The following is a 23,958-nucleotide window of genomic DNA, read 5'->3' on the forward strand; positions in this document are numbered from 1 at the left end:
ACCCCCCAGCACACAAATCCACCCTCATTAAATGTGAACATGACGTACAGTGAACATAACATACAACAATACAAACAACCAAATAAAAGACTTCCTTTATCCTGTATCTGGCCCCCTTATTTACTTCTTATAAACTGTTTCCTTCAAGAATAATTTTGAAGATTTTCCTAATTATAAGTTAAATATCCACAAAGTCTCCTGCAGACATTAATCAAAACAAGTCCAGGTATGTATTTTAGGGCACTGTTTTGTGAAGTGTTCTCTGCATTTCCCCCATGCTTTTTGAAACTCTTGTCTAGTGTGATCTCTAGCCAGTTCAATATACTCTTAACAGTTTGTCTTGTCATTCCTTTTTTTGTTGGCACAGTTTCTTTTTTCCAGTTTTTGGCAATTAGGATCCTTGCCGCTCCTATTGCATAGAGGAATATTTTCTGATCTTCTCTTGCTATACCCGTGTCCGTTATCCCTAGTAGAAAAGCTTCTGTATTTTTCATAAAGTTATACTTAAACATTTTTTTAAGCTTGTCATATACAGCGTTCCAGAAGCTTTTCATTTTTTTCACAGGTCCACCAAACATGTATAAGTGTCCCCTCTGTTTTTCCACACCTCCAGCACAGATTTGTTTTTGTCTTAAACATTTTAGCTATTATGGTAGGTGTTAAGTACCATCTATAAAACATCTTGATTAGGTTCCCCTCAATATTTCACAGACTGTAAATTGCTAGATCTTACTCCATAGTTCTTCCCATGCTGTTAAGTTAATGGTTTCCCCAGTATCTAAAGCCCACTTGATCATTACCTCCTTGACCTGTTCGTCTTTGATCTCCCACTCCAATAATGTATCATACATTTTTGATATTGGTTTTGTTGGCTTTGTTTTGTAATAACCTTGGTTTTGTTTTGTAATAACGCTTTTTCTAATAATGAAGGTTCGTTTGAGAAACCATTTTTCTTATCTGTCCTGAACACTTCATGCAATTGATGGTATTGGATCCAACCCGTAAGGTGTTGTTTAATTTCCTCATAATCTTTAATTACCAATTTATTGTCTTTTTCCTTAATCAGATCGTTATATGTGGCCCATTCTAATTCCATATTTTTCTTTTTTTATTGTAATTGCTTCTAGAGGTGATGCCCACCATGGTGTTTTCCGTTCTAGGAGATCCTTATATTTTGTCCATGTTTTATATAATGATTTCCTTATGACATGATTCATAAATCCCCTGTGTACTTTCCCGTTTTCATAAGCTAAATACACATGCCAACCATAACGATTATTAAATCCTTCTAGATCTAACAAATCACCATCTTTAATACAATCCACTCTTTTAGCCAATTTAGACAGACAGCGTCGTAATATAAATTTAGGTCAGGTAGCGCTAGTCCACCTCTATGTTTTTTTATCTGTTCGAAGTTTGTGTTTAATTCTTGGTTTTTTATACTGCCATATGAATTTGGATATTTCTGTCCATGCAGACAGAGATGTCCTCTTCCTGAATTTCCAACCAGGATGCTAGGGCTTTTATTATTACTTCTTTGATATTCTCATCGTGATTTTCTTTTATTCCTCGAAATCTCAATAATAATAATTATTTTTGGTTGTCCAGTCCTCTTTTAAATCCATCTAGGTTGGCAGCCATCACTGCCTCATGTGGGAACAAGTTCCATAGTTTAACATGTGCTGTGTGCAGAAGGGCTTTCTGTCCTGAATATTCCAACACCTGTCAAATTTGTACCTATTTAGGTTTAGCTTCATTAGATTTCTGATTTAACTTGCAGCAGGGCCAGCAAAGTGGGATGCTCTCCAGATGTTACAGCTCCCATCATCCCTGACCATTGACCATGCTGCTGAGACTGATGGGACTTGGAGTCCGACAACAGCTGGAGGGCACCATGCTTGCAATCTCTTTAGAGATTTTTGTTATTTTTCTCATTACATGTCTTTAATTTTGCCCTTACGCTATTGCTTTGTTTTGTGTGTTTCTAAGGGAGATTCTAGGGATGCGGGTGGTAGTGTGGTCTAAACCACTGAGCCTCTTGGGCGTGCCGATCAGAAGGTCATCGGTTCGAATCCCTGCAATCGGGTGAGCTCCCGTTGCTCGGTCCCAGCTCCTGCCAACCTAGCAGTTTGAAAGCACACCAAAAAGTGCAAATAGATAAATAGGTACTGCTCTGGTGGGAAGGTAAACGGCGTTTCCGTGCACTGCCCTGGTTTTGGTGTTCCATTGCGCCAGAACATGCTGGCCACATGATCCAGAAAAACTGTCTGAGGACAAATGCCAGCTCCCTCAGCCTGTTAAGCGAGATGAGTGACGCACCCCCAGAGTCGTTCGCGACTGGACTTAACTGTCAGGGATCCTTTACCTTTTTAAGGGAGATTGCCTTTAAGTAATAGAATAAATCAAGTGTATAATTCCTCCTCCTCCTCCTCAATTGTCACCAAGTTGGGTTTTACCATCTTTATGTCTTTGGCATAACGTTTGAACAATAATCATCCCATATCCTGTGGTGTGATGGGTTAGTGTGTCTGGCTGTTAGCCAGAAGGTTGGTGGTTCAAGCCCACCCAGGAACAGCTGTGGGCAAGATTCCTGTATTGCTGGGGGTTGGAGTAGATGATCCTTCCAATCCTACAATTCAATGATGGACGAGTATCATTGATTTCAGTAGGTCTGCTCTGGATGCAACATATATTCCAATATTTACTTTCGCAAGGCATCCCCGAAGGAATATCTCAAATAACTGTGTATTTAATCAATGAACTGTGTCAGCCCGAAATGTATTAATTGAAGAAAAACAACCAGTGTTGCCCATGCAAGCCATTGTTCCACATGAGAGGATTAATAAGAAGGCTTTGCTGAAACTGCATCTAATGGCAAAAACGGCATAGCAGGGGAGGGTCGGCAATAAACAGCATCCCCTTACTATTTCCCCCCCTGACTGTTGCTGTCCAACATTTGTGTTTCACCAGATTGCTAGGCTCGATGTGGACGGCTTATTTAGCAACATTGAATCCGTCCATCAGATCTCAACCAGGCTGCTGTCATCACTGGAAGAAGCAACGGCGGACGTGGAGCCGGCCAAGCAAGTAATCGGTATGTTTGCTGTCTTCTGTGAGCTCTTCGAAGCTGCACAGAATAATGATAATGCAATAAAACGTGCATTTCTCCAGCCCGTGCTTTTACCCAAGCTGCCATTTCTTTCAATAAATAACTGGAGGATAAAAAAAGAAACAATTAGCGTTCAGCAAAAGCAGGCCCATAATCATGAGGCCAGCTGTGGATTCATGCGGCGTGGAAAGTAACGATCCTACATGCTAAAGACATGGGGAATAAAAGAGGACATTCATTGGTCCTCTCTTAACTGGGATGTCTCTTTACTGACAAACATATAAAGTAGAGATGGGGAACCTGCAAGTCTCTAGGTCAGAGCTTTCCAAACTTTTCATGACGGTGACATACTTTTTAGACATGCATCATTTTGTGACTCAGTAATTCAGTTTTTTTTGGGACGCAGGTGGCGCTGTGGATTAAACCACAGAGCCTAGGACTTGCTGATCAGAAGGTCAGCACTTCAAATCCCTACAACGGGGTGAGCTCCCATTGCTCAGTCCCTGCTCCTGCCAACCTAGCAGTTCGAAAGCACATCAAAGTGCATCCAGCGGGAAGGTAAACGGCGTTTCTGTGCGCTGCTCTGGTTTGTCAGAAGCGGCTTAGTCATGCTGACCACATGACCCGGAAGCTGTACGCCGGCTCCCTTGGCCAGTAAAGCGAGATGAGTGCCGCAACCCCAGAGTCGGTCACGACTGGACCTAATGGTCAGGGGTCCCTTTACCTTTACCTTTAATTCAGTTTTGCTAGCAAACCAGAGGTTAAACTAACCCCTTTCCAGCCCTGGGAGGAGAGCAGGAAGCGTTCACATGATACACCTACACACTGCAGCTAACACATTTGCATGTCATGGCACATGGTTTGGAAAGCTCTGCTCTAGATGTTGTTAGGTGCCATATCTCATGATGATGATGAAGATGAAGATGAAGAAGAAGAAGAAGAAGAAGAAGAAGAAGAAGAAGAATTTATTTATACCCCGCCCATCTGGCTAGGTTTCCCCAGCCTCTCTGGGCAGCTTCCAACAGAATATTAAAATACAGTAATTCATCAAACATTAAAAGCTTCCCTAAACAGGGCTGCCTTCAGATGTCTTCTAAAAGTCTGGTAGTTGTTTTTCTCTTTGACATCTGGTGGGAGGCTCCGAATGTTGTTGCTTAATATTAACAAAGGAGCTGTGTTCCACAGGGTGGGTGCCACTACTGAGAAGGCCCTCTGCCTGGTTCTCTGTACTTGGCTTCTCTCAGTGAGGGAACCACCAGAAGGCCTTCAGCGCTGGACCTCAGTGTCTGGGCTGAATGATGGGGGTGGAGATGCTCCTTCAGGTATACTGGGCCGAGGCCGTTTAGCCAGTGATCAGGGATGATGAGACCCGTGGTCCAACAACACTTGAAGGGCTACAGGTTCTCCCCACCTGATATAATGCAAGTTTTTAACCCACATGTGTCCAAATAGTGCTAGAGTCAAATGCATCCAAAGCAGCTGTGCCTCACCTAGTCTTCTGTTTTCAGCATGGATGGGGAACCTTCTGCTTGGGCGCTGACTGCATCCCTCCCTCCAGGCCTCCCTTCCTCACCCCAGGCTGCTCCCCTTCCCCATCCAGACCCCTCTCTTGCCCTGCTTTGCACCCTCCTTGACTGTTTTTGCCTTGACTGTGTCTTTGAACTCAGACATGCTTCCTTCTTGCCTAGAGATGGAGGTTAGAGGGGATGTGTGACTAAATTAGTCTTTGTCATTCCAGCTGCTTCCAGCCAAGCCTTCCAGCTGGTGCATGCGGCCCTTGGAAGGTTCCCTAGAAGGGAAAGTGGCCCTTGACCTGAGAAAGGTCCTCCACCCCTGATTTATACCAAGGGCACCCTAAGGTTAATGAGCAACATCTCCCCGCCATCCACCCACCTTCTATTTAAAGACCAGATCATTTTCACCTTGCCCAACAACTGCTTTCTCTCCTCCTTGCACCCCCCCCCTTTTGTTTTTTCAGCTTAACCTCCAGCCTGATTCAGAGTTTCGATGGACTTGAAAGTCTGTTAACTTCTTTGAAGTGATCTTTGAAGTGGTTCCTAAGAAAGATATTACTTTTAGATTGTTTTTGTCTTAACAGAACATGTAGGCTACCTAAATTATTATTATTTTTTGCTTACTTTCAAATGCTTCCTACACCCCTCTTTTTTTTTATTTGTGTAGTTTCATCAAGTTGAATACCCTACCTTGGAAGTTTTTTCAGGGAAATTGGCTATGACGAGGGGAGAAATGAGGGCCTTTCCCTTTCCAGCTGTCCACCCCCCTCCACCTCCCAGTGTGGGTTGTGCTAAGCGGAGATTTGGGGGGGCAGGGACAAGTGCTCATTTCTCTCCCACAATTGCTACAGCCATCCATCCTGGTTTAACTCCAGAATGCAAGTGGGGAATTCCCCATGTTTAAAAGTTCCTTGTACATAGGAAACCAGCACTGAAAGCATGCCAGTGCAAGTAGATAAATAGGTACCGCTGTGGCGGGAAGGTAAATGGTGCTTTCGTGCGCTCTGGCTTCTGTCACGGTGTCCCGTTGCGCCAGAAGCGGTTTAGTCATGCTGGCCACATGACCTGGAAAGCTGCCTGCGGACAAACGCCGGCTCCCTTGGCCTGAAACCCACCCCATCATTGAATTTGACTGGTCCTAACTGTCCAGTTTAGTTTGTTTATGAACACTCATCCTGCAGTCACCCTGATTTGTTTGCAGGGTGTTTATACCTGTTCCCATTAATTATTTCTTCATCCCATACTTTTCAGTTTATTTCCCCATCACTTTCCAAGCCATGAAAAGTTTCTCTCTGTGTGTGTTTTGTTAAGTAGATTTGTTTCACTAGAGCAAAAGAGCCCCTTAATCCGCTTCAAATGAGCTCCCCCTACCCCATTTTATCCTCACAACAGCCCTGTGAGGTAGACTAGGCTGGAAAGGTGAGGCACAAAGGCAGTCAATAAAATAAATAAATGCACAAACCTAACGTTCTTGAATCCCTCCTCCAAAATACATACAGTCTGGAGGCGCTTTAAAGAATTGCTGTTTGAAGCAACCTTCAGGTTTCTGCAACATCCAAGCGTGATCTGACTAGGTGAGCCTGGTATGTTGTTGTTGCTTAAAAGAGGAAAGCAAATGATGTGAGTGGTAGAGAGCTCTCTCTTTGTATATCTGAAATATAAAGGACATGGCCCCATTTAGCCAGATTGTGGACGCACACTGTCTTTAATGAAAGCTGCACATTTAACCTCTTGTCGGTTGAATTCACCCCCCTCCCCCCCTCCCTGGTATCTGCCATTCATCGCAGTCATTAGGCACAAAAGAAAGTCGGAGGATGGCTGGAATTAGCCAGAAGCCTAAAGAAATGTACAATAGGGATGCACTCCTTCTTAGACGAAAGTAATGTTATTTGCAAGCCTTTAAGCAGCTGACATACCAGATGAGGCCGTGTTTTGTTCTGTTATAGTTCAGCATCTCTCTCTCTCTCTCTCTCTCATTTATGAATCACTTTCTATGACAGATCTTGAGATGTTTCCACAATAAAGAATAAGGACAAGAACGTCCACAATGAAACATGCATGCAACAATTTAATTCATAATAAGATATAAACATTTGGATATAAAAAAAAACAGTTATAACAATTTCATACCCACTGTAGAAACCAACTGGCATCTGCATTATATTTCTAATGGGCCTTACTCTTAATAGGATAAGGGTGGGGCTGTGGTCCATGCCATTGAGCCTCTTGGGCTTGCTGATTAGAAGGTCGGTGGTTTGAATCCCCATGACGGAGTGAGCTCCCATTGCTCTGTCCCAGCTCCTGCCAACCTAGTAGTTTGAAAGCACACCAGTGCAAGTAGATAAGAAGGTACCGCTGCGGCGGGAAGGTAAACTTCATTTCCGTGTGCTCTGGCTTCTGTCACGGTGTTCTGTTCTGCCAGAAGCGGTTTAGTCCTGCTGGCCATGTGACCTGGAAAGCTGTCTGTGGACAAACGTCGGCTCCCTCGGCCTGAAAAGTGAGATGAGCGCCTCACCCTATAGTCACCTTTTACTGGGCTTAACCATCCAGGGGTCCTTTACCTTTACCTCACCTTACCTTTACTCTTAATTATGTCATATACTTAAATGGGAAATAGTTTCATTTTGTTTGCTGTTTTCTCTTACAGCCGAAGAACAGGGCTGCCTTCTTCTCCCCCTTTCTTCTTTCCTTCCTTTCTTCCGTCTTGCTTCTATGACTTTAAGAGCAGTCTTGCATGCAGAGGTTCAGCAGGTGTGTTCTGTGTGTCAGGTGTTGAAGGGCAGGATAAAAAGCACACATTATCTCAGCAGTGCAAAAAGGAAGCACGATTCCCTTACGCTTCCTCTTTTATACTTCCCTGTAATATGCAAAGATGGAAATGCAGTATGAAAAGTTTCCAAATGTTTGGTTGTTGTGGGGAAGGGAAGAGATATAAATCTTTAAGTGTCTGTTGGTGGTTCCCCCAGTGGCCGAGCTGTATGGCTCATAAATACTAGAAGCTGTGCATTTGGCGCAGGCTGACTCAAGCCTGTGGAACTCCCTGCCAGCTGAAATTTGACAGGCGCCATACTTGCTGAACCTCAGATGCATGACCAATACTTCCTTTGTTCCAGCAGGCATTTTAAGGTAGACTTCAGTTTTATGATGAGTTTTTATTGCTTTATTTTCTGTGTGGTTTCCTTTTGTTTTTGCTTTTAGAGCTTAGAATTGATAATGATTAAGCAGGATATTAATGTCTTAAACAAAGACAATAAAAATAAAACAAATATTTTTGAGTGCAAATATAGCCAAGGGCTGCTAGTCAGAATGGCTGCATCTGCTACCTCCAGAATCGGAGACAGGATGTCTCTGAATGCCATTTTGGGGCTATTGCCCTCACGCCCTGCTTTTGGGATTCCCGTGGGCAACTGATTGGCCACTGTGGGAAACAAAATACAGTGGTACCTTGGTTTTAGAACAGCTTAGTTTATGAACAACTTGGAAATGGAATGCTTCAAACTTGGAAGTAGGTGTTCCAGTTTGTGAACTTTGCCTTGGATGCAGAACATGTTCCGCTTCCTATTGAGTGTGTTCCATTTATAAATTAAGTCCCCCTCTGCTAATCAGAGGCTTCCTGTTGAATCTATCAGCTACTGAGTCCTGAGCACCCACACAACACAGAGGAGCTTTTGTTTTTGCTTTAAAAAATTGCATTTTTGTCTATGTGGTTTTTTCATTTTTTTTTTTACTGTGATTTGTTCTTTGTTTTATGGGACTGACTTGTGACTGTGGCTTGTGTCTTTGTTTTTGTGACTGTGGCTTGTGACTTTGTTTTCGTGACTTGTTTTCGTGACTGTGTGGAACCCAGTTCAGCTACTGATTGATTGTGTGACTGCAGAAATGGATAAAAGCCCCCCATCCAAACAATGACTATTATCAGTGCACGTACACACACACACACACAGAGAGAGAGAGAGAGAGAGAGAGAGAGAGAGAGAGAGATACTACAACTTCCACCATTCTTAGCAACGTAAGAATGTTGGGTCAGACCACTGGTGCATCTTAAAGGTCCCAGCATATAATAGATAACATTAGAAGTGTTAAAATGCACACTGCTTTGGGTTTTAAAATGTTTAGATAATGGAACAAAAAGAGAAAACCAGCAGATCTTACCCAGGAAGGTATTCATATGCAACATTCTTGGTGACACCACCAGGAAGTCCCTGTCTCTTGTACTGGAATATAAGATCTCGTCAGTAGATGGGACAGAGAGCAGGTTTTCCATCAAGGCATGGCAGGTTTACATATTTGAAGCAGACCTTAAATTGTCTGACGTTGTGCTTTTTTTCATCTTCTTGGCTTTTTTGTTTGCACTTTAACAGGGCAAGTGTTTTTGCAGATGAAAGACCTACTAGAAGACACGTATAAAATCTACTGTTACCAGCATGATGACGCACACGTCCTGCTGGAATCCTACGAAAAAGACGAAGAACTGAAGCAGCATATACGTGACTGCCTACTGTCCTTAAAGTAAGAACTTTTCAAATGGTTGTTTCCATCTCTTGCTCACTGCTTGTCATGGGAGAGCTTAAATGGATATAAAACAAAATATCTCCTATAAATCCAGAGTTTTATGGCATTTACTAGGAACATACACTTATGCTCCTTTCCGGGAAATATGAATATATTTCACTGTTATTAGAGGGATCCCAAATGGAAAGAATATCTAAGATGCCACCAAAACAGGCTTTTTTTAAAAAAAATAGGTTGCTTCAGGGAAGCACCATCTTAAACTGAAGCCTTCCATCCTTTTAATGCACTGAGCACATCTGTGTCTAAATTAAATTATCACCATAATAAAATCCTTAACCCTCATTTTGTAAAATTGTGCATAAGTATATTGGGGCTTGTCTTTGCTGCCCCCCCACCCCCCGCAAGCCTTTTCATTATGGCCCTTCCCGTTACAAACTGCTTTTTCAGGAAGCTGTAGGATCAGATTTATTGGAACTTTTTGGCTCTGTGTATAAGCCCAGAGAATCTAGAAAAGCCTTCCCAGATGCTTTAGACTACAACTCCCATAATACCTGACCAGGCAGTCCAAAACCTCAGAGCTGCACCAGATTGGGGAAGATTAATTTGTTGTTGTTTAGTCGTTTAGTCGTGTCTGACTCTTCGTGACCCCATGGACCAGAGCACGCCAGGCACTTCTGTCTTCCACTGCCTCCCGCAGTTTGGTCAAACTCATGCTGGTAGCTTCGAGAACACTGTCCAACCATCTCGTCCTCTGTCGTCCCCTTCTCCTTGTGCCCTCCATCTTTCCCAATATCAGGGTCTTTTCCAGGGAGTCTTCTCTTCTCATGAGGTGGCCAAAGTCTTGGAGCCTCAGCTTCATGATCTGCCCTTCCAGTGAGCACTCAGGGCTGATTTCCTTCAGAATGGATAGGTTGGATCTTCTTGCAGTCCATGGGACTCTCAGGAGTCTCCTCCAGCACCATAATTCAAAAGCATCGATTGTTTGGCGATCAGCCTTCTTTATGGTCCCGCTCTCACTTCCATACATCACTACTGGGAAAACCATGGCTTTAACTATACAGACCTTTGTTGGCAAGGTGATGTCTCTACTTTTTAAGATTAATTTAGGACATATGTAAAAAAACAAAAAAGCCTTATTAGCAGGTTGCCTTATTATTTTGGTAGTGATTGAAGTCCAATGATGCAGTTGATTTAAGTATTCCTTGAAGTTAACGCTGTTTGCTCCCAAATCCTAAACTTGTCTACTCAGCAGTAACTCCCACTGGTGTGGTTTGGACATATCAGCTAGCCATAGTTTAGTGTTGCAAAAATAGGCCTAGGCAAGCATCTGGTTCGCTTGCGTCTCCCTCCTCCTGCTGCATGGCTACAAGGAAGAGTTTGAAAGCTTTTAATTTTAGCTTATACCGTTGGCCATGTCACCTGAACTCTAACTGTGGTTAATGTTAACTATGATTGATTGAATCAGTTTAGCTTTTTAAAGTATGGTTTCAGAATCTGGCTTGTTAAAAAAAATCCATAGTTAACATTAACCACAGTTTAGGGTACGGATGTTACCCTAAACTATGATTAATCTATAACAGAAATGAAAGTTTTCAGTCTCCTCTTTGAGCTGGAAGGGGGAGCTCAGGAATCAAGGCTTACTGCACTGTATCCTTGTAAAGACAATGTTTTAGCATTACGTGTGGACTTGGCCATTTAATTCAATATAATGAGGATCAGACTGTTAACAGATCCCTCTGTTTCTCTCTCTCTCTCTCGGCAGAAAGATATATGAAGAAGGGTATGTACCATATTTCTTTTTTGTTATTATTATTACATTTTTACCTTGCTAGCCAGGGCTGATGGGAGCTGTAGTTCAAAACATCTGAAGGGGGTGGGTGAGGGACAGCAGGGGTGAGGAACCTATGGTCCTTCAGATTTTGTTGAGATACACATCTGGAGATGCTGACTGGGTCTAATGTGAGTGGGAATCCAACAGCACTTGCAACATGTTTGGGAAATTGGTATGATTCATTCATTCATTCATTCATTCATTCATTCATAAATTACATCCCACTTTCCCCCTTCAAAATGAAGGTGAGCCTAAGTAGTGATCAGAACAAAGCATAAAAGCAAGAATTACCTTCAAAATAATTTGACTGGTTTTTTTTAAAAAAGGAGATATTTATAGGTGGATTTTATTGTATTTTATGCTGTAAACCACTCTGATATATTTTATAAAACTGCAGAGAATAAAAATTCAAATACATAAATAAATCTGCAGTTCCACAAACCACTGGTTGGGAGGGGCACGATATTCTTCTGCTGAAGACCCTTGGGACAAGAGGACTTGAGCTGTGGCTTTGCTGCTTCACGTGTCTCAGTCATTTCCCCCTGAAATTCCAGTTTTCCAGCTGGAATTCTACGAAAGCAGAGACTACTGTTCTCTTCCTCTTAGCTCTGCTATTTGAGCCATTGAGCAAGATGCAAAGGAGCAAGGGGACAGTTGATGGGGTTATTTTTAGCTGAATTTAAAGCAATGGAAATAGCTTTTGTGCAGTCTTCATCAGGCTGTCATCTCGGGGGGGGGGGCGAAATATGTTATGGTGCCAGATTAATATTTGACTGATTCATGAAAAGAATACACTGGGCCAGAGGTTGGGAACTTGAGGCCAGAGGTTCCAAAATCAGAGGTGATATTGCGCTCCTGGCAGAACCGTCCAGATTGCGCCCCCTAGCCACTGACAAATTAGCTCTTCTCTCTGCCTCTCCTCCAACCCCCGGCCCCCCAATTCAATTCATCCTCTATTAAAAACGTTTTCTTAAGAGGCAATAATATTTTTATTTATTTATGGATGTCTTCTGGTCCTATCCACATGCACACCTCAAGTGCCTTGAACTGTGATAATGCCTCTTTCTTGCTACTTTTCATGGGCCACTGTACGGAGGTATGTGTCACACCTGTTGTCCTGCCCACTTTTTTTGCATCGGACTGAAAATAATCCCTTCCCATACACCAAGTGAATGAGTTTTCTGGGGATCTACAGGAAACTGAATGTCTGTGTTGCATGAATGGGTCCATCCAATAGATTCCTCTTGGATGGGATGAGGCAGAAATTAAAAAGTTTCCTCTCCAGATAAAGATCAAGAGATTCTGAGTGAAGATTGTGGAGCTTTAAACAAAAGACAAGCCATATAAAAGAGAGAGGAAAGCCTGTGTGTGTGTGTGTGTGTGTGTGTGTGTGGTGTGTGTGTGTGTGTTTGTGTGTGTGTGTGTAAGAAGAGCACAGACTTGCCACAAATTGCTTGTGCCACACTTCCACAAATTAATGTGCGCTTATCACCTTCAAAAACAGATGCCATAAACTGTGAGTTGCACATGGGATGTAAATTGGTCAATAATTCATCAGCAATTACCTTTCAGAGGCCAGTTTATGGATGACCCCATGGTGGCTGAATAAGGGGGACCCATGAAACCTTCTGGCTTTCACAATCCAGGCACAATAACAGTCCCTGTTCTTGGAAACCCTAATGAGCATTTTAGCTTGTGGATTCCTGCCCTGGAAACACCTGCCTCCAAGACATTTCAGCTTCACAGTAACCCTTTCTCTTGCCTCTGTGCCGAGCCCCATAACTCACAGCAAAGGCAGCAGATTGGCGATTATAGCAGAATAAATACCTCTGTGAGATCTGTGAATAATTTTTTGACAGTCGCACACAGAAATAATATGTGGCCACGATGAAATCAGAATTCTTCCGAGGATAGATGTTTGCCGCTCAGTTTAAGCAGGGAGAAATATTGTACTTTCTTGCGTGGTAGCAGCTCCCCCAAGCTGTCAAGCTAAATTGCCTGGTTCTTTCTCTGCCCATATAACCGTCGCTGAGTTCAATGCAGAGCTGAATTAGCCTTTAGACTAAGTGTGCTGTAGTGCGAGATCCCAGCTAGTGTTGTTCCCTAAACTGGGATAATGTACCAGATAACTTCTCTATGAAGAGAGAATCACTATGCTGTCCCATTTGCTGGACTCCTCTAAAACTATTTGCAGCTTGGAAAATACTGGTTCATCACTTATCACATAATAAGGGAGCAACTTCCTCAGTTGTGGGAAAGTTTAAAACATCGGTAGCCTATTTGGAATAAGAAGCAGGATGCCATAGGTAAGGAGATTCACGACTGAATGTTGCTCCTGCCTTAGTTTTTTTATTATTATTATTATTATTAACAAAATCCCCTTCATATATAAAATATATAAAATTTTATATTTTATATATTTTTATAAAAATATATAAAATATATTTTATAAAAATATATAAAACATCCCCAAGCAGAGACTAAGAGTCCCTCTAGATTAGTGTTCTTCAACATCAGGTCCCCAGTGTTGCTGGACTACAACGTCTGTCATCCGAAACCAAGGGCTAGCATGGCTGAGGATAATGGGAGTTGTAGTCCAACAACATCTGAGAATGAACACTGCTGTATAGACAAACCAATTATTCATCATTCATCATGATTTGCTTGTATAAAGCTATGTAGTGGTTAGAGCATTGAGCATTCATTTCAAATTGTTTATGGAGTGATTGTACGACAATGAGCGTTCTTCCTAAATTCCTCCTGATTTGCTTGCAGAGTGTTTATACATTTTCCCATTAATTATTTGTTTATCTCACATATTTCGGTCGCTTTCCAAACTGCAGGACGTCATATTTAAAAACAACAACAACTAGATTTGTTGCATTAGAACAGGGGTTTCCCATCATTTTTGACCACTGGTCCTGCTAACTGGGGATGATGGGAGTTGTAGTCCAAAAAGAGCTGGAGACCTAAGTTTGGGAAACTCTGCATTAGAGCAACAAGACTCCTTTAGTCCACTTTAATTGCACAGATGTAAAGTTCTCAGTTCTCAGTGGGACACGAGTGGCGCTGTGGGTTAAACCACAGAGCCTAGGACTTGCCGATCAGAAGGTCAGCGGTTTGAATCCCCACGACGGGGTGAGCTCCCGTTGCTCGGTTCCTGCTCCTTCCAACCTAGCAGTTCGAAAGCACGTCAGAGTGCAAGTAGATAAATAGGTACCGCTCCAGCGGGAAAGTAAACGGCGTTTCTGTGCACTGCTCTGGTTCGCCAGAAGCGGCTTAGTCATGCTGGCCACATGACCCGGAAGCTGTCTGTGGACAAACATTGGCTCCCTCGGCCAATAAAATGAGATGAGCACCGCAGTCGGCCACGACTATACCTAATGGTCAGGGGTCCCTTTACCTTTACCTTTAAAGTTCTCAGTATGTGCTTGACTTGTTCTGGCAAAATACTTACAGCAGGGTCGGATCAATATGTTTAGAGGGCCTAAGCAAGGAAATGATCATGGTGCGCTTCCAAGATGTAATTCAAGATAAAAATAATACTAAACTGTAAAATGGCATTTTATTAGACAGGCCACCCATTTACAATACCAGGTGATGCTGTGCCTTGAAGGACCAGTTGTTGAGACTTCAAAGCACAGCACTATTTGAAAGCCTTTTTGCTGCTTGGAAAATGGCTTTCAAGCAGCTCTCTCCCCAACCTCCTGCTTGAGCCTCTGAAAAAATGATTCATCCTGTTGAATTTAACCCATCATTTGCTGACTTCCGCTAAGAATCCCCATTTTAGCATTGGAGAGCTAAAGAGGCTTAGTCCAACAAATTCAAAGCCTTGTTGCTTCCCTGCCCCAAGTCAATGTTCAAGATCAGTTCCAGTCACTGTCTTTGAGCTCACCAGTTTCTAAAACAGGATTCTTTTGGGGGAAGGCATCGCTGTTTAAAGTGGCACAAAAGTGCTTTCAGCGTATGGTGCAGATAGGGCTTTAGGAAAAGAGGATTTCAAACGATGGCCTGATTACCTGGGTTTTTCACGAACCGAGAATATCTGTGATCATTATTCCATTTTGTGCCCCCTGTCCTCCTTTCAAGTTGCTCAGGGCGACAGAACATGAGGTTATTCCATTTTACAATTGCATCAACTTCAAGGGTTTTTTGAAGGGGGGGAGAAGCTACATGTTGTTATTCAGCATATGACTTCATTTCATTGCTTGCCATCTGCAGAGGAAGTGGATTCTGTCAGAATTAAGCCAGCTGCATTAATATGAGTGTAAAGGAGTAGCAGCGATTTGCGATGAGATCAGTGTAGCTACCTATGGTGCTAGAATTTTTTTACTAAATCCGCACGAAGACGGTGTATGGCTGAAGAAGCATCACAAATGAATTATCGGCTTAATTTTCTGCACAATGTATGTCACAAGATGCTACAGGTCTGTTTTAACTTATGCAGGGAGACTGTGTTCCTTCTCTATCTCTCCTTCCTTCCCTCTCCAGGGTTGTGGTGTAATGCGAAAACATGCATGTTAAAAACACAACTAATCTAAGGAGAGTTATCGCTGGGTAATCTGACTCGGTCAAATTAGATGGGCTGAACTGGGTAGCAATTCATGCCCCAGGGAAACATTATCTTTTTGCAAACTTCCTATCTTTCCAACCCATATTGCTAGATTTTGGCATGCACAAATGCAAGCAGAGAGCTGTTTATCACTTGGGAAACCATCCAAAGACTAACTGTGGAAGCAAAGGCACACTTGAAATCTACCTCACGCCATTCCTGAAGCTGCTTTTAAATATTTGCATTCGTATGGGTTTTCCGAGGAAAACAACAGTAATTTCAAGTTGCTGCTGCTGCTGTTTTAAAATCAATTGTGCTGCAGAAGCAGAACTCTATTTTTGGTGCAGCATCAAGCAAAGAAGAGTAAGGTTGCCAACGCTGGATTTTGTTTTTATTTTTTGAAGATCATCTCACCCTATGCCATCTTATCAAGAGGTCCATTCCAAACACTGTAGGAATCATGCCATTGGTGTTGTGCCATCAGCCCTTTGGAATTCACTCCTGTTCAATATTAGACATGTGCTGTCACTGCTGTCTTTCCAGCATCTACTGAAGACCTTTTTCCAACAAGCCTAAAGCTTCCCCAGCTTGCATCTTTGCTGGAATTTTAAGATTCTTTAGGTGTTTTAGATGAAGGAGAGGAAAGAATGAAACTGTTTAAAATGAAAAGATACGACAGAATGAAATGCTTTGATGTATGCCTTTAAAACATTATACAACTGTACCTTGGTTTTGGAACAGCTTAGCTCCCGAACGTTTAAGCTCCCGAACGCTGCAAACCCAGAAGTGACTGTTCCAGTTTGCGAGCTATTTTGGGAAGCGGGGCTTCTGTTTGGCTGCAGAAGCTAGCTTCCTGAAGCCAATCAGAAGCTGCGTTTTGGTTTTCGAACATTTTGGAACGGATTCCATTTGACTTCCAAGGTACAACTGTGTACTAATAAAGAATGAATATATCAGAAGCATATATGCTGCAAGCAAGCATTGACTTACTGGGTTGCCAAATACAGAAGCTGACCATGATGATGCTTCTATATTAGGGTTGCCAACTTTCTAATAACACAAGGTGCATTTAATCTTGACACTGTTGCCTCCCTCCTTGCCCTCTGTCCCCTGCCATGCAGCAGCAAAGTGATTGACCAGAGGTCAGGCTTTGGTGTGAAAATGTAATAAAGAGGTACGCTTAAAGATGTCATCTGTTTGGCAAAGTCAAACTGAGTACCTATGTAGTGGGTACAGACGATAGCCACCATAGCTTGCTGTTCACTTAAGAGGGAAGCAATCATATGATCTCACATGCAGCACCCTAAACACTGTTTTAGCACTCTAGGGTCCTGTTTCTTGAAACTTCTGTGTATACTTTTTTTTCCAGCTATCAAGAAGGCTTAAATGGCAAGTGGAAGAAAACTAAATGGTTGATTGCGACAACTAATCGTAATTTTTACAGGGGTGAAAATGCTCCTAGCATCAAACAGCTGGAAGCATTAGCCACATCAATAAAGAATATAAAGCATTAGCTAGCAGCAGGTATACCTGCAATTAGAATGACTCATGATAACAGTTGTTTGTTTTTCCAAAGTTCATATACTCTTTCATCCACTAGATATTTTACAGTAAAAGGAATAGCTTCACCAGTTATGGATTTGTTGTGAAAGGAGCCACTACAGGGAACTAAGACCTTCCTCTCCCCCACCTTCAGGAACTCATTTGTTGACTTAACGGGGCTTTGTTTAAATTTCAGGGGGAAACCAAACCTTCTGGACATGGGATCTCTGATGATCAAACCCATCCAACGTGTGATGAAGTATCCCTTGTTGCTATGTGAGCTCTTGAATGCAACTCCCAGGTCCCACCCGGACCACACAGCACTGCAGGATGCCTTGGTTGCTGTGAAAGGCATGAATACAAATATAAATGAACTTAAAAGAAGAAAGGATTTAGGTAAGACAGTGTCAACAATGTGGGGTAATTGCAGGGAAAGGCTATTTCCTTCGAACCTGGCTTGAGGGCTTTTCAGAAGCATCTCATTGGCTACTGGAGAATACAGGATGCTGGACACATGGACCTTTGGCCTTATCCAGTGGGGTTCTTGTAATTTTTGGCTTGTGCTCACAAAACTACAATAAGTCTTGGCTTCATCCTATGTTTCAACTGCCTTTCCATGTCAGTTTGGGTGCATGCTCTGTGAGAAGCAGTTTGGAAGCTTCCATTTTAGTTTAACCACAGTTTAGGGTGTGTCTAAACACTAAACTGGCTAAACTCAACTATGGTTAGTAGAAACAAGGCAGCTTCATAAACCATGGTTTGAAGTTGTCTGGTTTTTCTGGGTTTGGACAACAACGCAAACTATATTTCGGGGGGGCCAACTCCCAAGAGACTGCGATCTACTCGTAGAGTTAAAAACTGGCAGTGATCTACCCCCTTTTCGGGGGTTCAGGTCAAAGTTGTTGAGCTTCTTTTTATGGGCTGCAGTGCTAAAATGTTTAGCTTTTTTTAGGGGAGCCAAAGTTCTTGGGCTTCTTTGGGGGGAGCCAGTGATCTGCTAGTGATCTACCACAGATGTCCAGTGATCTACCAGTAGATCACGATCTACCTGTTGGCCATGCCTGCTGTATTTAATGAAAATAAACTTCCTAATGTGAAAGCCTCTGAACTCCATTGCATGGTGAGAGAGGAGAGGAGTAGGTCAGTATTAGCTATGTGGGGCAGGATGTAAGTCTTATTCATGGTGTGATAAACCATAATTTATCTGAACACGACCACTGACCGTGATAATTAAATGGGTCCTTTACAGATGTTAGTGTGTGCCTTGCAGAATTAAACCAAAGTCCATCTTCTTCAACATTCTGTTTTTCAAGTTACCAGATAGGTGACCTCAGATGTTTCTGAGAAAAACAGCATACAGTATTTGACTTCCAGCCTACTAGTCTTAACTAGTGAGGGAGAAAATGAAATATTATATTTGTTTCAGGTCCACCATTGGATTCTTGCATTTGCATAAGGTGTATAAGAAAGTTGGGGCATTTTTTTCTTCTTATGTTTCAGCTTCTGTCAAGCAGATTCACTAGGGATTTAAATCGTGAAGGCATGAAAATTATTATAGCACACGGAATTATATGTTCTGCAGTAAATAGCATCAAAGGAGCTACTACAAACAACAGGAACAATTAGAGAGATGGATTTTTAAAAGCTTATATGGCCACAATGATTTTCATTATCCTTGTTATTTCCATAGGAAGTAACCTTCATCTCTCCCTGTCTTTTGTTGGTCTCTTCATGACTTTGAAGGACAGTAGGATAAGCCCTATATAAATGCAGATTTGATGTATTGATGTGTGTTTTTTTTCTAATTGCAGTGCTGAAGTATAAGAAAAATGACGAAGATGAATCTCTAAAAGAGAAATTTTCAAGACTAAACATTCACTCAATTAGTAAAAAATCGAAGAGAGTAACTGGCCACCTGAAAATTCTGACTGGAGGAGAACCTCAGGTATTTAGGTGTCTGGCATTTTTCTTTACAGAGTGTTTTAAAGGGTGTAAAATAGGAGTGGAGAAGCTTTTTTGCTCCATTGGCCAGACCCCTAATCAAGGTCGGTCTTGCAGATCCAATTCGACAGGCAGACGGGACTGCCCACTGGGCACTGCAGCACAAGGCTCATTGATAGCCCTGTGCTTGGCATTTTCAGAAGAAGTCCTGGGTTATCTCCAATGGGATAAGAAGGGGCAATGCTTGTATTGCGTCCTCTGCTCTGCAATGGGCTTGTTGATGCAGCACAGAGGTTCAGGAGTGTCCAACCATCACTGTCACCCCCTTGGAGCCAGGTAGCTGCAATCACACAGTCCTTGCAGCTGCTCATATGATGGGGCTGTCCATCATTAATAGATTTATTGTGGCAGGAAGAGGCAGGCAACATTCATTCTGGCTCTGCAGCACAGCATGGCTCCCTGTTTTGCAAAGGAATTCAGGAATCCAAATAGATATTGTATTCATGTTTCTCAAACAAGGGGCGCATTCCCCCACTGGCAACCTTCTGTGGGGCCACGTGTCAGGAGTGGGCAGGGCTGGAAGTCATAGTACGTGACACTAGAGTAAAAAATGGGCACAGCAATGGATGGAATGATTACATTGATGTAGTATGCTAAGCCACACAAAGGCCAAAGGTTTCTACACACATGGAGACAACAATCTCTCCATCCTGGCAAGTAAGAGGCATTATGATGGCTCTTGAGAAGAGTGTGGGCAATGAATGTGGCCTTATCAGCTGTGCAAACTGATGGTGGCCATTGTGAATTAAATCCTATGTTACATCTGGACTATGGAGACTAGGACCAGGGGTTTTTTCAGCCAGAACTCAGCAGAACTCTCTTCCAGCATCTCTCAGGTGACCACCATTGCATTATAAGAGAACAGGGGAGACGTTCATGGTGAATTCCAGTGCCTCTTTTTCTAGAAAAAATAGCACTGACTAAGACTGCTAATGTAGTTCTCCCAGTTCCCAGAGTGAGGCCTGTTTGGATGAGCCATGTGACTCTCCCACATCTTCCAAACTACACAACACACACACACACACACAAGTTATAACTATCTGCTAGCAGCACTCGCAGCCTTCCAATGCCAGCCACCGTGAAATGTCCTTAATTGCGAAGAGAAGCTATTTTTATTCAGACAGTAAATTCTCTCTGGTTTGGTGTTCTTTTTCCAAACACTTTTCAAACTCAAATACTGGAGAAACACTTTGAGAGGGGGGAGGAGATGATGCTTTTATGAATGACTGAGCATCCTTCCCCCCCTTTAATTAGAGGTTCAGAGCACTCAAATTTCACATCTCTGACATCTGCAGCAACTCCTACTGCATTAGAAGAGAAGACCAGATTTGACACTTCCAAGGTTGTTGCCGTCATCTTCTCTCTCTCTTTCTCTCTCTTCTATACAAAGAAAGAAAACTGAAGCAAATAAAAACGCCAACCCTCTTTTACAAATCGGGACAAGTATTGGTCAGCCTCTGAAATAATAGGAGTCTCTCTCAAACTTGGTGCAAGTATTAATTCTGCAGAAGTACAGTAATGAGCAGAGGGACAGACAAATGCACGATATAACATGATGCATTGCTCGTATACATTTTTATGCAAGCTAAGAGAGCACCATAAAGATGAAAGTCTAGGCAAGAGTCATAAAATCAACCCCGTGCTTCTCTGATATCTTGCTGACCCTACTTAACAAGCAAAGGGAAATTTCTGTCACTTCTCTTAAGCTTCCTACTCCTCCTTTTCGTTTTGCTGTTAAAACTTTTAACAGTTGCATTTGTGAACGTGTGTTTTCCAAACATGCATGAGGTTAGCAGGCATTTATGAACTGCAGCTGGATGGCCTTGCAATCCACACTATGTTCAAAATCTTTTATCCTGTAGCGGGCGGCATGTTGGGGTTGTCGTGCTCACCTGATCTCCTGAAAGTCGAGTCACTGCTGCGTACCAGGAGAGAGAGGTGGTGGGTAGGTTGGCGTGGTGCAAATGTACTGACAGAGCCAATCCAATGCTGCTGCCGATACATTTGCACTGTGTGAACTTCCCTGCTGCCTCAATCCCTCTCCCTGTACCTCCTAAATAAGTAGCAGAAACACAGCTATCAGGAGGTCAGGTGTGACAACTTCATGCCACACACTATGGCTTCTATCTCATGAAAGAGGTTCACATTTCTGCATGAGTGGTCCAGACAGAAGTTTTGCACTGCCCTGATTCTAGGGCAATGCTGTTCCCCTACTTCATATCTGCTTCACTGTCACAGTCGTAGATATTTGCATATGCATGTATGCATGCATGAGAATTTCTATTATTACTATTAAATAATAATAATTTATTATTTAAACCCCGCCCATCTGGCTGGGTTTCCCCAGCCACTCTGGGCTGCTTCCAACAGAAGATTAAAATACAATAGTCTATTAAACATTAAAAGCTTCCCTCAGCAGGGCTGCCTTCAGATGTCTCGTAGTTGTTTTTCTCTTTGACGTTGGGTGGGAGGGTGTTCCACAGGGTGGGTGCCACTACTGAAAAGGCCCTCTGCCTGGTTCCCTGTAACTTGGCTTCTCACAGCAAGGAAACTGCCAGAAGGGCCTCGGCGCTGGACCTCAGTGTCCGGGCAGAATGATGGAGGTGGAGACGCTCCTTCAGGTATACTGGGCCAAGGCCGTTCTGTGAATGAGCTTGTGTGAGCCTTGGACTTATGCATTCCTCCCCTCTCTGATGCAGCTGTGAGGAGATTGAAAATTGACACAAAAGCTTCCAGTTAGCCATGTTTTAGCATTTCATTTGATTGAAACAAGTCAGTTACATAAGCCAAAGTCTGAAGGTGTCTTGCTAGCTAAGACTAACCATGGTTTGTCTGCATCCAGAAGAAACAAAAAACCATAGATAAAAATGACAACAGAATCGTCCAACCTCCTATTCTTGTAGCTTCAGTGGAAGGAATACAGAAATACTTTATGCAATATCTCTGCTAGTGTTAGGGCTACTCCACCAATTACTAATGAGTGGCCTCTGCTCCTGATCTCGGTGTTGCCCTATGTTTTAGGTGAAAGATGAAACATTTAATAAAGAGGAGAAGTTATTTAGAAGTCTGGAAAAGACGGTCAAACTCTGCGTGAAGAATATTTCGGTGTCTCTACAGCATCTGAAGGTGAGTGTTAACGCAGCACAACTAAAAAAAGAATCCATTTGCTACTTGCATATTGCAAGCAAATATTAGGTGCTTCTGAATGAGTGTGAAACTTGAATCCACTGGATGAGACATTTTAAATCAAAAAGACCAGGATGAATTCTCAAGTTGCATAATGATATAAAGGTTAGACCTTAATTAGTGTGGCTCCTGGCAAAAGCTTTTAGGGCTATATTAGTCCAAGGCATGAGTGGCTCCATGTCACTCTGTATGCTGCTTAACAACAGCTCCCATTATCACTGACTGTTGGTCATGCTGTTTGGGGCGGATGAGAAGTGGACATCTGCGGGGGCCGCAGGTTCCTCATTCTTGGTCAAAGGCCTGGTGCAGAAGAAGATGGTGGTTTGCAGGGTGGTGTAAGCAAGGGGAAAACCAAAAACACTTCCTGGATCAACTAGGAAAGATGACAAATCTAAACGAGAGAGATTATAGCAGAGTCCAGTCTCTGCAGGGATAGTTTCCTGCTTGGGTAGAACTTTTCACGAGATCCTCTGAAACGTGCTATCCATTGGTGCACCTCATTCTGTTTTAAGTGAATATCAAGTCAAACAGACTTCTAGCTTTCTTAGTGGGCATGTCATCCACTGAAACACATGCTAGCATTGGAGGGGAATGTAGACTGCTTTTCAAATGGGTGGGCAACCTCCAGATCTTGCTGGGCTACAATTGCCATCATCTTTGACCATTGGCCGCACTGGTCAGATGGGAGTTGCAGTCCATTAATATCTGGATGGGCCACAAATTGCCCAACCTTGACCTAGCCGTTTCATTTCTTTCATGTGCGTCCTCTTCCATTTGCGTGTACACCTGAGCACACACATCTTTTGCCCATTTCATCATTTCCAGGAGTCTACGCTTCTAGCTGCACAGAACGTAACCGAACTTCAAGATTTTCTGCACGAGAAAGAAGATGAGGAAAGTGGCTCTTCAAACACCTTGATTAATGCTGAAAAGCCCAGCGAACGATATGTACGTTCTTGAAAGATATTGGTTTCAAACAAAAGATAAGGGGTAGGGAGTTTAAGGAAGTTTGTTGCTTCTGCAACAAAGCCAGAAGAAGGTGGTTTTTTGTTTTGTTTTTTACACAGCTTCCTGAAGCCCTGATTTATTGCAAATAAAAAAATCTAGCCTTCCACAATGAGGAGGAAGGAAGATTTCAGCCCTAGTCAGTCATTACTGGCATGAAGGGGCAAAATGAGTTAAAAAAGGGCTGCCTTGTGGTTCCTTCCAGCTTTCCACATATTCAGGGGAAATGTCTGCAGCAGAAAGGCCTCTGTACTTGTGTAGGCAAGCAACACAAATCCAGGGCCAAGGGTTCTAAATTCAGGGTAAATGTGTCGATAGCCTTACAACAGTTTTTCTGGAATCACGTTGCATCACAAACAGATGTGGCGTGAGTAGTTCTTGTGCTACACCCTGTGATTAATTCCCTCCTTAATCCTCAGGCACATAATTATTTACAGATTGCTATGCCCCCCTTTCACTCCAAAATTGGGAGGTTTACAAAAATATGGTAATTTGAAAACATAATACATAGCCAATGGAATCATTAAAATCATTATTGCACGTTCCATAATTAACATCATCATTAAAAAGCGACTTAACCCATCAGTTCCTAAAATGCATTTATTTGTCTTATTGCCCTTATATCCCACCTTTTCCCACAAGGAGCTCCAGGTACATGGTTCTCCCCATCCTCATTTAATCCCCACAACGAAAACCCTTTGAGGTA

General features: G+C 42.7%; 1 protein-coding gene across 2 annotated transcripts in view; it reads left to right on the forward strand.

Moving 5' to 3' along the window:
- ARHGEF38 (Rho guanine nucleotide exchange factor 38) overlaps window positions 1–23,958 on the forward strand; it is a 50,208-nt gene that overhangs the window by 14,156 nt on the left and 12,094 nt on the right. For both annotated transcript variants that reach the window (XM_083456771.1, XM_083456770.1), the window contains exons 3-9: window positions 2,971–3,094; window positions 8,985–9,132; window positions 10,898–10,915; window positions 17,257–17,456; window positions 18,872–19,005; window positions 22,083–22,187; window positions 23,073–23,195. In XM_083456771.1, coding sequence (XP_083312897.1) covers window positions 2,971–3,094; window positions 8,985–9,132; window positions 10,898–10,915; window positions 17,257–17,456; window positions 18,872–19,005; window positions 22,083–22,187; window positions 23,073–23,195 — 852 coding nt within the window. The remainder of the gene's footprint in view (window positions 1–2,970; window positions 3,095–8,984; window positions 9,133–10,897; window positions 10,916–17,256; window positions 17,457–18,871; window positions 19,006–22,082; window positions 22,188–23,072; window positions 23,196–23,958) is intronic.

This window comes from Podarcis tiliguerta (assembly GCF_965153285.1).
Source record: "Podarcis tiliguerta genome assembly, chromosome: 9".
Lineage (NCBI taxonomy): Eukaryota > Metazoa > Chordata > Lepidosauria > Squamata > Lacertidae > Podarcis > Podarcis tiliguerta.